The 15,525-nt window shown below is 39.4% G+C and overlaps 1 protein-coding gene across 11 annotated transcripts in view; it reads right to left on the bottom strand.

Moving 5' to 3' along the window:
- LOC118546233 (uncharacterized) overlaps window positions 1-14,212 on the bottom strand; it is a 567,633-nt gene extending 553,421 nt beyond the window's left edge. For 3 of the 11 annotated variants that reach the window (XM_078073052.1, XM_078073053.1, XM_078073054.1), the window contains exon 1: window positions 13,925-14,200. In XM_078073052.1, the coding sequence (XP_077929178.1) occupies window positions 13,925-13,929 (5 nt within the window). In that variant the 5' untranslated portion in view covers window positions 13,930-14,200. Of the gene's footprint in view, window positions 1-13,924 lie in introns of all 11 variants that reach the window. The other 8 variants (XR_013448159.1, XR_013448158.1, XR_013448160.1 and 5 more) reach the window with 8 other exon arrangements.
- Between the last annotated feature and the right edge of the window lie 1,313 nt (window positions 14,213-15,525).

The raw sequence follows: 15,525 nt of genomic DNA, 5'->3' as shown, positions 1-15,525 counted from the left end.
AATTGGGATCCCAGAAGAAGAAGAAAGAGAGAGAGGGCAGAAGGTATAATGGAGTAAATTATAGCAGAGAACTTCCCTAATTTGGGGAAGGAAACAGGCATCAAAATCCAGGAGGCACAGAGAACCCACCCCAAAATCAATAAAAATAGGTCAACACCCAGACATCTAATAGTAAAACTTACGAGTCTCAGAGACAAAGAGAAAATCCTGAGAGCAGCTTGGGAGAAGAGATATGTAACCTACAATGGTAGAAACATTAGATTGGCAACAGACCTATCCACAGAGACCTGGCAGGCCAGAAAGGACTGGCATGATATATTCAGAGCACTAAACGAGAAAAATATGCAGCCAAGAATACTATATCCAGCTAGGCTGTCATTGAAAATAGAAGGAGAGATAAAAAGCTTCCAGGACAAACAATAACTAAAGGAATTTGCAAACACGAAACCAGCCCTACAAAAGAAATCTTGAAAGGGGTCCTCTAAGCAAAGAGAGAGCCTAAAAGTAACATAGACCAGAAAGGAACACAGACAATATACAGTAACAGTCACCTTACAGGCAATACAATGGCACTAAATTCCTATCTTTCAATAGTTACCCTGAATGTAAATGGGCTAAATGCCCCAATCAAAAGACACAGGCTATCAGATTGGATTAAAAAACAAGACCCATCGATATGCTGTCTGCAATAGACTCATTTTAGACCCAAAGACACCCCCAGATTGAAAGTGAGGGGGTGGAAAACCATTTACCATGCTAATGGACACCAAAAGAAAGCTGGGGTGGCAATCCTTATATCAGACAAATTAGATTTTAAACCAAAGACTGTAATAAGAGATGAGGAAGGACACTATATCCTACTTAAAGGGTCTATCCAACAAGAAGATCTAACAATTGTAAATATCTATGCCCCTAACATGGGAACAGCCAATTATATAAGCCAATTAATAACAAAAGCAAAGAAACACATCGACAGCAATACAATAATAGTGGGGGACTTTAACACCTCCCTCACTGAAATGGACAGATCATCTAAGCAAAAGATCAACAAGGAAATAAAGACTTTAAATGACACACTGGAACAAATGGACTTCACAGACATATTCAGAACATTCCATCCCAAAGCAACAGAATACACATTCTTCTCTAGTGCCCATGGAACATTCTCCAGAATAGATCACATCCTAGGTCATAAATCAGGTCTCAACCAGTACCAAAAGATTGGGATCATTCCCTGCCTATTTTCAGACCACAATGCTTTGAAACTAGAACTCAATCACAAGAGGAAAGTCAGAAAGAACTCAAATACATGGAGGCTAAAGAGCATCCTACTAAAGAATGAATGGGTCAACCAGGAAATTAAAGAAGAATTAAAAAAATTCATGGAAACCAATGAAAATGAAAACACAACTGTTCAAAATCTTTGGGATGCAGCAAAGGCAGTCCTAAGAGGAAAGTATATAGCAATACAAGCCTTTCTCAAGAAACAAAAGGTCTCAAGTACACAACCTAACCCTATACCTAAAGGAGCTGGACAAAGAACAGCAAATAAAGCCTAAACCCAGCAGGGGAAGAGAAATAATAAAGATCAGAGCAGAAATCAATGAAATAGAAACCAAAAGAACAGTAGAACAGATCAACGAAACTAGGAGCTGGTTCTTTGAAAGAATTAACAAGATTGATAAACCCCTGGCCAGACTTATCAAAAAGAAAAGAGAAATGACCCAAATCAACAAAATCATGAATGAAAGAGGAGAGATCACAACCAACACCAAAGAAATACAAACAATTAAAAGAACATATTATGAGCAACTCTATGCCAGCAAATTAGATAATCTGGAAGAAATGGATGCATTCCTAGAGATGTATCAACTACCAAAACTGAACCAGCAAGAAATAGAAAACCTGAACAGACCTATAACCACTAAGGAAATTGAAGCAGTCATCAAAAATCTCCCAAAACACAAAAGCCCAGGGCCAGATGGCTTCCCAGGGGAATTCTACCAAACATTTCAAGAAGAATTAATACCGATTCTTCTGAAACTGTTCCAAAAAATAGAAATGGAAGGAAAACTTCCGAACTCGTTTTATGAGGCCACCATTACCTTGATCCCAAAACCAGACAAAAACCCCATCAAAAAGGAGAACTACAGACCAATATCCCTGATGAACATGGATGCAAAAATTCTCACCAAAATACTAGCCAATAGGATCCAACAGTACATTAAAAGGATTATTCACCACGACCAAGTGGGATTTATCCCTGGGCTGCAAGGTTGGTTCAACATCCGCAAATCAATCAACGTGATACAATACATTAACAAAAGAAAGAACAAGAACCATATGATCCTCTCAATAGATGCAGAAAAAGCATTTGACAAAGTACAGCATCCTTTCTTGATCAAAACTCTTCAGAGTATAGGCATAGAGGGTACATACCTCAGTATCATAAAAGCCATCTATGAAAAACCTACAGCGAATATCATTCTCAATGGGGAAAAACTGAGAGCTTTCCCCCTAAGGTCAGGAACGCGGCAGGGATGTCCACTATCACTACTGCTATTCAACATAGTATTAGAAGTCCTAGCCACAGCAATCAGACAACAAAAAGAAATAAAAGGCATCCAAATCGGCAAAGAAGAAGTCAAACTCTCACTCTTTGCAGATGATATGATACTTTATGTGGAAAACCCAAAAGACTCCACCCCAAAACTGCTAGAACTCATACAGGAATTCAGTAAAGTGGCAGGATATAAAATCAATGCACAGAAGTCAGTGGCATTCCTATACACCAACAACAAGTCAGAAGAAAGAGAAATTAAGGAGTCGATCCCATTTACAATTGCACCCAAAACCATAAGATACCTAGGCATAAATCTAACCAAAGAGGCAAAGGATCTGTACCCGGAAAACTATAAAACACTCATGAAAGAAATTGAGGAAGACACAAAGAAATGGAAAAACGTTCCATGCTCATGGATTGGAAGAACAAATATTGTGAAGATGTCAATGCTACCTAGAGCAATCTACACATTCAATGCAATCCCTATCCAAATACCATCCACTTTTTTCAAAGAAATGGAACAAATAATCCTAAAATTTGTATGGAAGCAGAAAAGACTGCGAATAGCCAGAGGAATGTTGAAAAAGAAAAGTAAACTGGTGGCATCACAATTCCAGAATTCAAGCTCTATTACAAAGCTGTCATCATCAAGACAGTATGGTACTGGCACAAAAACAGACACATAGATCAATGGAACAGAATAGAGAGCCCAGAAATGGACCCTCAACTCTATGGTCAACTAATCCTCGGCAAAGCAGGAAAGAATGTCCAATGGAAAAAAGACAGTCTCTTCAACAAATGGTGTTGGGAAAATTGGACAGCCACATGCAGAAGAATGAAACTGGACCATTTCCTACACCACACACAAAAATAGACTCCAAATGGTTGAAAGACCTCAATGTGAGACAGGACTCCATCAAAATCCTAAAGGAGAACACAGGCAGCAACCTATTCGACCTCAGCCGCAGCAACTTCTTCCTAGAAACATCGCCAAAGGCAAGGGAAGCAAGGGCAAAAATGAACTATCTGGATTTCATCAAGATAAAAAGCTTTTGCACAGCAAAAGAAACAGTCAACAAAACCAAAAGACAACTGACAGAATGGGAGAAGATATTTGCAAATGACATATCAGATAAAGGGCTAGTATCCAAAATCTATAAAGAACTTATCAAACTCAACACCCAAATAACAAATGATCCAATCAAGAAATGGGCAGAAGACATGAACAGACATTTTTCCAAAGAAGACATCCAAATGGCCAACAGACACATGAAAAAGTGTTCAATATCGCTCGGCATCAGGGAAATCCAAATCAAAACCTCAATGACATACCACCTCACACCAGTCAGAATGGCTAAAATGAACAAGTCAGGAAATGACAGATGTTGGCGGGGATGCGGAGAAAGGGGAACCCTCCTACACTGTTGGTGGGAATGCAAGCTGGTGCAGCCACTCTGGAAAACAGTATGGAGGTTCCTCAAAAAGTTGAAAATAGAGCTACCATATGATCCAGCAATTGCACTACTGGGTATTTACCCCAAAGATACAAAAGTAGGGACCCGAAAGGCTACGTGCACCCCGATGTTTATAGCAGCAATGTCCACAATAGCCAAACTGTGGAAAGAGCCAAGATGTCCATCAACAGATGAATGGATAAAGAAAATGTGGTATATATATACAATGGAATATTATGCAGCCATCAAAAGGAATAAGATCTTGCCATTTGCAACGACGTGGATGGAACTGGAGGGTATTATGCTGAGCGAAATAAGTCAAACAGAGAAAGACATGTATCATATGACCTCACTGATATGAGGAATTCTTAATCTCAGGAAACAAACTGAGGGTTGCTGGAGTGGGGGTTGGGGTGGGAGGGATGGGGTGACTGGGTGATGGACACTGGGGAGGGTATGTGTTCTGGTAAGCGCTGTGAATTGTGCAAGACTGTTGAATCTCAGATCTGTACCTCTGAAACAAATAATGCAATATATGTTAAGAAAGAAAAAAAGAAGAAGAAGAATGTAGCAGCAGGGGAAGAATGAAGGGGGGGAAATCGGAGGGGGAGAAGAACCATGAGAGACAATGGACTCTGAAAAACAAACTGAGGGTTCTAGAGGGGAGGGGGTTGGGAGGATGGGTTAGCCTGGTGATGGGTATTGAGGAGGGCACGTTCTGCATGGAGCACTGGGTGTTATGCACAAACAATGAATCATGGAACACTATATCTAAAACTAATGATGTAATGTATGGGGATTAACATAACAATCAATCAATCAATCAATCAATCAATAAATCCACCTCGTCATTTTCAACCATGCCCACAAAAAGCATCCTAAAGATACTCGATCATTCAATTAGACTAAATGAGGCCAATGTATAAGCTGCTGCCTCAGAGGTTATCACGCTTAATAAAACATACTTTATAAACCCCATGAAGGCTGTAATTAAGTTTACCAGCAGCCTTCCACACAACTTTAACAAACGATGTCTGAATGTTGTGTGTGCATGTGTATGTGCATGCATGTGTTTTGTGGGTGCATGTGCGTGTTTTAAGGTCCTGTTCCATAAGGATTATAGCTCCCCTGCCGTTTGGAAAAGATCATTTCACTTGTAACACTAATAACTTGAGCAGGGGAGAAGCTGGCCTGGTGAACGGCGTGCACTTCACTGCACATCTTGGCTCAGCTAGAAATCGGAAGCAGATGGTCCTTGCGGCTGGTGTCCCACCCGAGCCCACTCGCTGCCAGCCTGTGGTCTTCAGTGGGCTGCTGCTGGCAGTCTGTGACTTGAGCATAGTAGGACAGTGGCAAAAGAAATCAAATCTTTTTCAACGAGCAGCAAGTTATAATGAAATTTGACAGATCTGACATTCTATACCCAACATCTAGTTAGAATATATTAACCTTTGCGTTTTCTTAAGCGCCTTGCATAGAAGTGGTGAATGTACTTATTAGAGGGTTGTGTTGCATGCGGTGTTCCTTCTTTTCCATTTTAACAGGGGCAGAGGGTTTAGTCCAATCTTGGGTGGCAGCTCGTTAACCGAAAATGCAGAGAAAGTCAAAGTCAAAGAATTTCTAAATGGAAATGAGGTACAAGACCTGCCACTAGGAAGGAAATGAATTCTCCGCTGGGTTTGGAGGGTGAGTTTCTGCTGAAAAAATTATCAATATTTTTCTTGAGGAAAAAAAAAAAAAATATATATATATATATATACATATATACATATCCTAATTCAAAAATCTGGGCAATCTCTGGACATATCATTAAAATGGATGGGGCTGTCTGGACCCCCTGGCATTTTCTTCAATTTTGCCCTTTTCAGCTTTGTAGCATTTGCTTCTGCCATACGGTGAGAAAACCATGCCAGGTGACTTGGGACACTGGTTTTTTGTTTGTTTGTTTTTTTTTTAAGTCACCACGCTCATGCCCAGTAATGATGTGTACCTGTTCAGAAGACTTGGCTACTTTCATCAAGAAGGGATAAATCTGCCACCAAAGACCCTGGCATTTCTCTGTACTTTGGAGGGACTAGACTGTCTCTCCTTTTGTGTAGATTCTTCTTCTTATTCCAAAGCTTCCGTGTGAGTACACACTCATTTTCAGGGTGAGACACTGATGTCCTGAGCACCATTCTAGGATTTTCCACCTGATTAAGGTTAGAGAAAAGACCTAGGTATTAATAGTAGATAATCCCCCTTCAATACACGCTTTAAAAAAGAAGTCTTAAATACCCATTGCCCTAAACCAAACTTCTCTATGGTGTAAGCAAAAGTATACATTTCTAATTTCATGATTTCTAAGAGCCTAGAGATTCAAAGCCATACATATTTGTTAAGCCCAGCATCCAACTCTACAAAAGAAATTTTTAAAAATCTTCTGAGAGCTGCCTAATTAGAATAGGAAAAACCTTTTAGACAAATAGACATAGGGTGGAATCTTTGCTCTTCTTGCTTAGTACATGTCATTAGGCAAGACTCTTGCTTTTTGACACTGACCTCCAAATTTAAAACAATAATACAAACCTCCTAGGGTTTTTGTGAAGGCTAAGTGACTTGTCATACCCCAAAGTACCTTAAAAACTACCTGGCATATAGCAGGTGCTAAGTCCTGTTATTTCCCCTCTTTCATGGTTTTAGAGGCAACACCAGAATGGGGAAGCTCCAGAGTCATAATTCCTAGGCTTGAATCCTTCCACCTCTAAGTCCCGGACCCTATACAAGTTGCTTCAAATTTTGAGCCTGTTTTTTTTTTTTTAATTTATAAATGGGGTTAATAATAGATCCTATATCGTAAGGACCTACCTGAAAATAAAAAGATCTCAGAACAGTGCCTGGCTTTAAGGGGAAGTACTCAATACATGTTAGCTGTTATTATATGGTACATTCAAAATCAAGTTACTCTTCTCCTAGAGTTTCAATTTTCCAATGACTCTGGAAACAAAGCTTGAAAAAAAGGAGAAAAAAAAAATTTAGTTGCCTACATTGCAGGAGTTGCTGTTAAATGAGTGAAAGAATGAATGAATGACATATATTCATTAAAGATAAATAACAATGTAGTGAATTTATGTGAAGTACCAATTAATCATACAGATAAGAAAGGCAACAGGAATTCAAAGGTGCTAGAGATCACTGTGGACAGGGGTCTCAGAGACAGAAGTTAACTTGCAAAGGCAGATGATGCACTAGGAGGGGCAATAGTCTGAGCCAAGGTGAAAGAAAAAGCTGTGCAAATATGAGAAGAACGCATAGATGGTGCTAAGAGCTGCAACGGGGCAAGGTACAGATTATTAGAAGATTATTAGATTATTAGACTGTTATTAGACTCTTAGATCAAAGAGAAGAGACCTAACCCAGCTTCACCAGAATCAGAAGGGAAAGAGAGGGGATTTAGCTCAACAGAGGAATAATAACAAAACATCAATACCAAAACAATAACTTGAGCACTCATTACATATAGGAACTATTGACTTCATGCATATTTTTGCTAAATAACTGTATCTATCTATCTATCCATCTATCCACTTAACTAATGAATTATTTTCATTTTCCTATTTAGGACACAGAGAATCAGAGAGGTAAAGTAAGCAGGGAGTGGTCACACAGTTAGTAACAAGCCAAGCCAGGATATGGACCATTGAACTTCAGAAACAGTGTTCGCAACCACTCTGCTTACTCTCCAGCCTCTGAAAATCATTAATATTCCATTTCATGTTGCCTTTTAGCAACATATGACAAACCCAAGTCCCTCCTTGGTATTGTACACCTGTTGGCAGCAGAGTCTTTGAGGTTTTTATCCAAGCGCACTGCAGCAAAGATACAGATGGGAATCCCCCCACCGCCCCCCCAGCTCTCTCGGGCTCTTCCCATTCATCAAAAGGGGGTAGTTGATTTGGGGTGCTTCGGCCACAAGAACCAGAAAGAGTCTGGAAAGTAATTTGCTCTTTTCCAGAGGCCTCATGCTCTAAGAAAACAATTCCCTTTCTAATGCTCCCCCACAGTCACCGGACCGTATTCCTCATACCGTGCGGAATGCCCAGCGGTTTAACCCACCACTTGACTTCATAGCTGCAGGATTCCCACTTCTGATAAAACATGTTCAAAGGAAGTCAGAAAGTCCAAATCCTGATGGGGTTATTTCTTGATGAGGGTCCTGTTTTTGTCTCAGATTCATTCACGTGCAGTGGAAAGAAGTATTCAAATGACAAGAGTTAAATTCAAAACATGTAGCCACTTTCTGTTATATTTTTTTTCTGACTGAAAGCAAACCATTTAGATGTTTGTTTCCAAAGAGGCATCTGTCAGCAATCAAAGGGGAAAAATGCATAAAGCAAATGCAATTGTTTGGAGTAGCATTTCCTGGATCATGTTAAATGCTTGAATTGCTCCCCATTATGCTCACCAAATAATTTTATTTCCCACAATAATTGCAATATTTAACATGTTTTATTTAATCTTGTTTTAAGGCTATTAACAACGGGCCACACTGTGAAAAGACTGATTGCCGTATGAGAAAGGACAGCATCCACCAGCCTCTTAGAGAACAATGATAAAGTTAAATGCACCTAATTGTTCTGGATTTAAAACACTATTATCCAATAATATTTCTCATTTCTTTGTTCAAAGCTACTGTGTCATCTCCTGTAAAACCTTCCCAGGTATTCCATCATATACAAAGTAAAATCTGGACTCCAGTTTACCTTGTGCCCCATTCATTCATAAATAATGGGCATGAACAGGGTGTTCCGAGTCTCAGAAATGCAGTAGCTCAGATAAGAGACACCTCCAACTTCAGAGGTTGCTGTGGGACAAACTTAGAAATTGTTAAGGCTGTGGCCCCATGAATCCAAAATGCCCATGTGCCTCCTTGCCCTGGAGAACGCTGAGAAGACCCTAAAGCGAAAAAATTTTGGTTTTGTCTGCTTTTCAGAGGCAAGTAGGAAAGGACGAAATAGGTTGATTCAAATGCGTAATTCTGCTTCATTTCTTTTCTTATTCCCTTGCCCCCCCCTTTTTTTTTCTGTTTTATGCTATTTTACATTCTATGTAGAAGTTCCAGCATTTTTCCTTTTCTTTCTCGAAATGGTAAACTGCAGAAAGATCAGGTCATTTTAATGACACGGCAGTTACACAAGACAGCAAATGTTTTGGCTGGCAAGCTCAGGGCAAGATCCTGGCAGAAGGTCCATTTGCTTGTGGACACTGAGGGCAACTTAACATTTCCTATGCTGCTGCAGATTCTTTTTCTGAAAAGAGAGGTAATTCCAGAGTAATAAAAACTGTAAAGATGCTTCTAAGCATGATGGCAATATCCATATTTGATAATAATTCCTGATACCACCTTCTGCCCCCATATTATTAGAAAAAAATACCCCATTACAATGAGGGATGGGAGAGATAAAAATGTCTTATTTGTTATATTTGTGGCTCATTCTGTAGAAACAGTCTGGGCGTCCTGTTTTAAATTATAAAACATTTCAGATGCAACTGGATAAAATTTACTTTACTGAAATTATTTTTGTCAAAACAGCTATTTTACCTTATGCTAAAGAGTTAAAATAACACCTACTAAGGAAGAGGTTAGAAAGAGGAAAGCAAAAGCCACCGAATTTAACCTTTTTGGAACTTAAAATGTGTCCTGATAAGTTCATCGAAATATTATTCAGGTGAAAATGTGACTAGAAAAAAATCCACTGGATAGTTGGGCTGTAAATGCACAAGTTTTTAAATAACCACAGTTCAATCGCCCTGAAAAATGATGTAGATAAATTCCCCCAGGCTCAGGAGTGCCTATACAGAAGACCTGCTGTGGAGAGAACTGTAATATCACTGCTAGGTTCTTGGGGATCAAGAAACCGCTTATATCCAGAAAAAAAATAAATAAGATGTGTCCGGTACACGGCCCTTATAAAGGTATTTCTGCTCTTCCTAATTTGACACAGTTTGAAAGAATAAAATATAACAAATACATGGTATTCGCTTTACTTCTCCCCTCTTAGTCCTCGAGTAAAATGACTTGAAATTCAGCAGTTGCCCGGACTTCTCACTTAAGGAAAAAAAAAAATCATTTTTACAGTCACTCTTATTGGTAGGTCCGTGCTGTGGTTTATTTTTTCCTCTAAAGAGAGGATGTGCGGTTAAAAACCCCTGTGAAGAAGATGGCTTGGTTACAGTAAGGAAATCAGATGTGATTTTCCTTGAATAAGGAAGTACTCATGTCAAGTTTAGCCTGAATTGTGTTAAACTGAATTGATAATGACTGATCACTTTATTCACAGAGAATTGAAACGCTCAGAATTAATTTAAAAAAAAATAGAACACCAAAAAATAGAGATGGCGTGTAGCCTAGCCTAGGTTAGAACTTGTGAAATATCAGTAATGTATTTCCTCACATAAGAACACACCTAAATACAATGCCAGCTGAACCAAAAATCAAGGGACTCAACCATCTCATGTTTATGTTCCTTCACAACCAAATTAACCAATGAATTAATTTTTTAAAAAATAAGGTAAGGAAAGAGAAATATTTTTCCCCAGAATTTTTTTTTTTTTTTCTCCTTGGAAAACCTGTTCAGCTGTTCCCAGATTTAGTTTTAGACTTTTCTCTTTGCTTCCAATGAGATGTGTAAGACAGGAAAACTGAACTAAACATTTTTTTAAATGCACAGCTCACGTTCTTGAGAGAAGTGGCTGTGAAAAACAGATACTGAATCAGACCTAAAGTCGAAGGGGGTGGGGGGAGCAGGAAAAAAAAAAGCCCAAAACATCGCATGATAGTCTCTAAGCAGTTCCATCTGTCAAGCAGAAATTTTAGGCTAATAGCCTGTGGCGATCTCCCTCCGCAGTCCACTACCTGCCTTTGTCCTATTAAATCTCTTTATTCTCCTTAAAAAAAAAAAAAAAAGAAAGAAAGAAAAGAAAGAAAGAAAGGGGGAAAAAAAAAGAGGGGGGATTGGTTGTTGGAAGGAAAGGAAAAACCTTGCAGACCAAAATCATCTGAGTGATGAAGCCTTAATTTTAACCGCCTCTCTTTGATGTGTAGCAGTGGGTCCTTGTTTTTTAAAAAGGAGAGCGAAGACAGTGCTAGGAGCAGAAGACTTTTCATCTCCACTTCACCTTGCCACTGGGTCTGTGAGAGATTGGTTCATTGTCAAGGAGATTTTTTTTTTTACCCATGATTCCATATGGTATGGACCGGACTACATGTTGCCCCACATGCCACTGCAAATGTTTTCTCAATTAGGTGTCTTATCTCCCGTGAGTTAGCATCAGATGAAGCTTGCTGACAGCGTAATGGCAGGGAAAGCTTCCGACGGCTCCATCAAATGGCAGCTCTGCTACGACATCTCGGCCAGAACTTGGTGGATGGTGAGTTGGCAGCCGGGGCTGCTTTTTTTTTTTTTTTTTCCCTTTTCTACTTTCCCTCCCTCTTTGACAAAATGTCCCAGACCTCACATTCATCAAATTCACATTTGATTTTTTTCACACTCTTCAGTGAAGCAGCCTCACACTGCTTCCTCTTGACATCCTCTCTCTGCCACTCTCCGACTCGAGTTCCCAGCAACGCTTACCCTGGTTTTCCATGGGACAGTGTTTGAGAGTTGTTGGGGTTTTGTTTTGGTTTTTTTTTTTTTTAATTTTTTTTTTTTTAAGTAGCAGAAGTTTTAAGGTGGAGGTGGGTATTTTAGCCAAGTCGGTCTTGGGGTTAAAAAAAAGAAAAATGAAATGTTCGTCCTGGCCCTCAGGTTTTGCTCCCTCTCTCTAGCTTCGCAGCCCCCTTTACTTTTGTTTTCAGGGACTATGGGGTGCTTGGTTTTTCCTTGGCTGTGGTATTTTCTGAGGACGTGTGTTGGAGCTGGGGAGAAGCAATCCCTGGGTGAATTCCCGTCCTGCCCCATTAATTGGAGTGCCTGAAGTCACCTGTGGGAGAACTCTGGGTCCCCACTCCCTGTTTTCCATCTGGGGACCCGTAGTTCTCATCTAACTTTTCCCCATTTGTTTATTTCAGAGCAGGTCTTAAATCTCTGAGGAACTCCGGCTCTGAGTGGGAAAAGACCCACACACTCTATCTTTTAGTTATTCTGGGTACAAATAAAGTTTTAATAAAGTTCTACCATGCGGCCGCAGAATGAGTTAACTCACATGTCATGGTCAACCAGGCCAGACAACCTTTGACATCTTGGATCTATAAGAGGTAGAGTGAGTTGGGAGGGCGCACAATAGCTTATTGTCACGGGAGATGCGCGTCCTGTGAGGAAGAGAGTCCTCACATCATCACTGCCCTCGTTAGGGTGGTGTCCGTTAAGGATTACTTCGTTAGCAGAGCACTTCTAGTTTTCCGTAATTATTATTCTTGTGGCAAGCGTGAATTCTTCCAGGGAGTGAAAAAAAAGTTTGCTGCCAGGACAATGAATGTATTATCCGTTCCTAACTGGACCGTGAACTTCAGCTCATTTCACATAGATATCAGTTTAAGAAAAAAAGAGAGAGAGAGAGGGAGAGAGAGAGAGAGAGAGTGGTGTTGAAGGGGGAGACTGGCGAATGGAATTACAAGACAGGACATGGTCGGTTTCATTGCATGATCTGCGGAAAGAGTTCTCCTTTCCCCTTCCTGGACCAATGGTGGTATCATTTGGGCAAGTTTTAGGAATTCTGAGGACTGAGAGACTATTAAAAGTGAGCTACCGCAGGATTCTATTCGGCTGCTCTTGGGGTGCAGTGTGTCCATCCTAAGGACCCTTGAGTAAAGGTGGTTGTGGGTATGTGTGTACATGTGTATTTTAACTTGTGATTTCTTAACTAGACAATAGAAACTTTGCCAAATATTTCAGGACAATGTTACTTGCACTTTTTGATTAATTAGACTAGCAGTAGACTATCCACTCAGATCCTGAACTATTCAGGGCACTTATTTTCCCATTAGAGTTTCTGCCAGCAAGAACAAGGTTTACTTGTATGCCATGATGTTGCCTATTGCTTTGCCTTGTGCAGCTTGTTAAACACCAGAAATGAATATAATGATTGGGTTAGCTATTATTTTCTAAGCTAAGTTGTAAGCCTTAAAAAAAAAAAAAAAACCTGCGCGCTGATGTCATATTCTGGGTGACATTCTCCTTCCTTGTATTTCAAGAGCTCGTAGATTTTATAGACTGTTACTTTTTATGGCAAATTGTGTTATCTTTTTTTTTCTTGCAAAGATCACCAAATGCTCCTCTTTTTTTTAACTTGGAAAACTGTCATTTATTTTTTGTAAAGTTTACTTGGAAGTTGCTTTTCATTTAAAATTGTTTTACAGATGTTTTACCGCCGGGAATATAAAATATAAAAGTGGTGGAAACATTTAGCAATGCAGTTGACTAAAAATAAACAATGCTGTAAGCTCACATGCTGCTGTTTAGGCTGCATACGACAGGAAGTTTCTCTCAACTTCAATGCTTCTAGATCTTTGCTTTGAAAAAGGGTGAGAAATCAGAGTGCTCTTTAAAGAAGCTGTAGAAGTTACCATAGAGAATAAATGGATTTTTTATTTCCCTCAAAGGTGACCACATACCACAACATTTTAAATTTGCCAGTTACAAATAATTCTAATGTAAATTTCCCACTATTGATGGGAAATTGAGGACTTTGATGAAGGGGGGGGAAAGGATTAATTAAAATAAGAGAAATTTCGCATTTTCTCTTAGCTCTTCTCTTTCCTTGAATAGAATTCACTCCCTTTCCCTCCAGACCCTCACCTCACTACCCCAAACAATTTTCCCCAACTTAAAAAAAATGCAGATTTGCCCCTGGCTGATATGGCTCTTTAACCAAAGGACAGTACAAGATCCGAGTTTCACACTAAAGGCAAATAAAGCTTTAAAATTACCTCATGCGTCATCTGGTTGCACAGGCTCCGGGCTGCATAGTGGGAACCTCCGCTTGGTCCTCCCAGCATACAAAGGCAACTCAGTGAATGCCCCCTCCGCCCGTGGAGGCTCGGCCTCAGCTGCCAGCACCGTGATATGCAATTTTGCTTTTTAATGAATCGTAAACAATTTGTATGGCAAATGAGTTTGTTTGTTTTAGTTTGGGGGCATATGTTGGACCAGTTGTAGACAGCCATTACCTACTCCAAAATTTTAGGTGAGAATGGATAGAGCCCCAAATCATTTTTATTTTTCTAAATAATAAAGACCCACTAGAATGAAAGAAACTGGTTAATAAAAGCCTGAGAATAACAACCCCTCTCCTCTTTCCCTCTTTATCCCCACCCCTATCATAATGCGCCCAGCTTACAGTAGGGTTTTAACTGCACTTTTTGATAACAAACTGAAGGTTGGTTGACTAAATTAATGGGGTTGGTGTGTTGTGTTTTTTTTAAGTACAAATTTTAGCTTTGTCTTCAAAAGGCTACTTTTGTTCAAGAAAAAAGTATCTTAAAATGTGAAATACTAAGAAGGGTCTTCTTTACCTTTTATTGCTTTTTGGGGTTAAAGCTGATGCCGTTTCGACAGACATAGAATATAAGAAATGTTAAATACACTTTTGATATCAAAATGGAGTGGGAGAGGGGTTGACATCGAAAACTCAAATGAAAACTTTTACTCCAACCCAAAGAGTTGTAAACACAACTTAGAAGCTAACAAGCGACCAGGGTTCAAGCATGTACATTTTAACAGTAATTACCTTTGGCGCTGCCACTTATGAGAAATCTTTTGATATCGGAGCCACTTCTCTAATGCTTTAATCATGCAAATCAAGAAATAGATATTGCATATCAACTGCATCTAGCTATGTTGTGACATCTCTATTTGAAGCCTTCGACACACAACTAAAGAAAACCCTCATGAAATTTTTCTCCACTCCAGATGAAATGGAAGCACCTTGGGAGCATGCATATGCTTCAAAATATAATTCTGTCCAGTGGAATTACCTCCATTGTACCCACATGGCGTTCAAACGAAGGCAGAATAAACAGCCTCCTCTTCCTAATGATTTACTGATAAGATATTATGGGACTATTTTTATGTGAATTACAAGATACACTTGCTTCTTCAATCCAATTTAAAAACTCATAGTTACTATGAAATGAAGGTTATTAAATCATCCTGCCACCTCCCTCTCCCCATGCTCAGTTCCCAAGCACTAATTTTGGAAGCATTCTTTTTAGAAATTGCCATATAATTTTTCAGTCAAGAATTATCCATCACTTAATTCAAATTTTTACAACTCAGACTTTGATACCAGGAAATACTTGGGTAGCAAGGATATGCTATGCTTTGGAATGTAAATGCCTTTCTTAAAAGTAAATATATATGTTTACCAAGCAAGGTACGTCTGTGAAATACTGTCTTATTGTGTTCAACAATTCAAAATAACTCTCAACTCCAGCCTACTTCTCGAATGATTGACAGCCCTAACCGCTGCAGACGCAAAACTCAGAACTCATATCTCATGCAACCTTTTGTTGTTGTTATTTGCTTGGAT

The sequence above is a fragment of the Halichoerus grypus genome, chromosome 5 (assembly GCF_964656455.1).
Source record: "Halichoerus grypus chromosome 5, mHalGry1.hap1.1, whole genome shotgun sequence".
Taxonomy (NCBI): domain Eukaryota; kingdom Metazoa; phylum Chordata; class Mammalia; order Carnivora; family Phocidae; genus Halichoerus; species Halichoerus grypus.
Note: the sequence above shows the minus strand (reverse complement) of the source record. Positions and strands in the feature narration are given on the sequence as shown.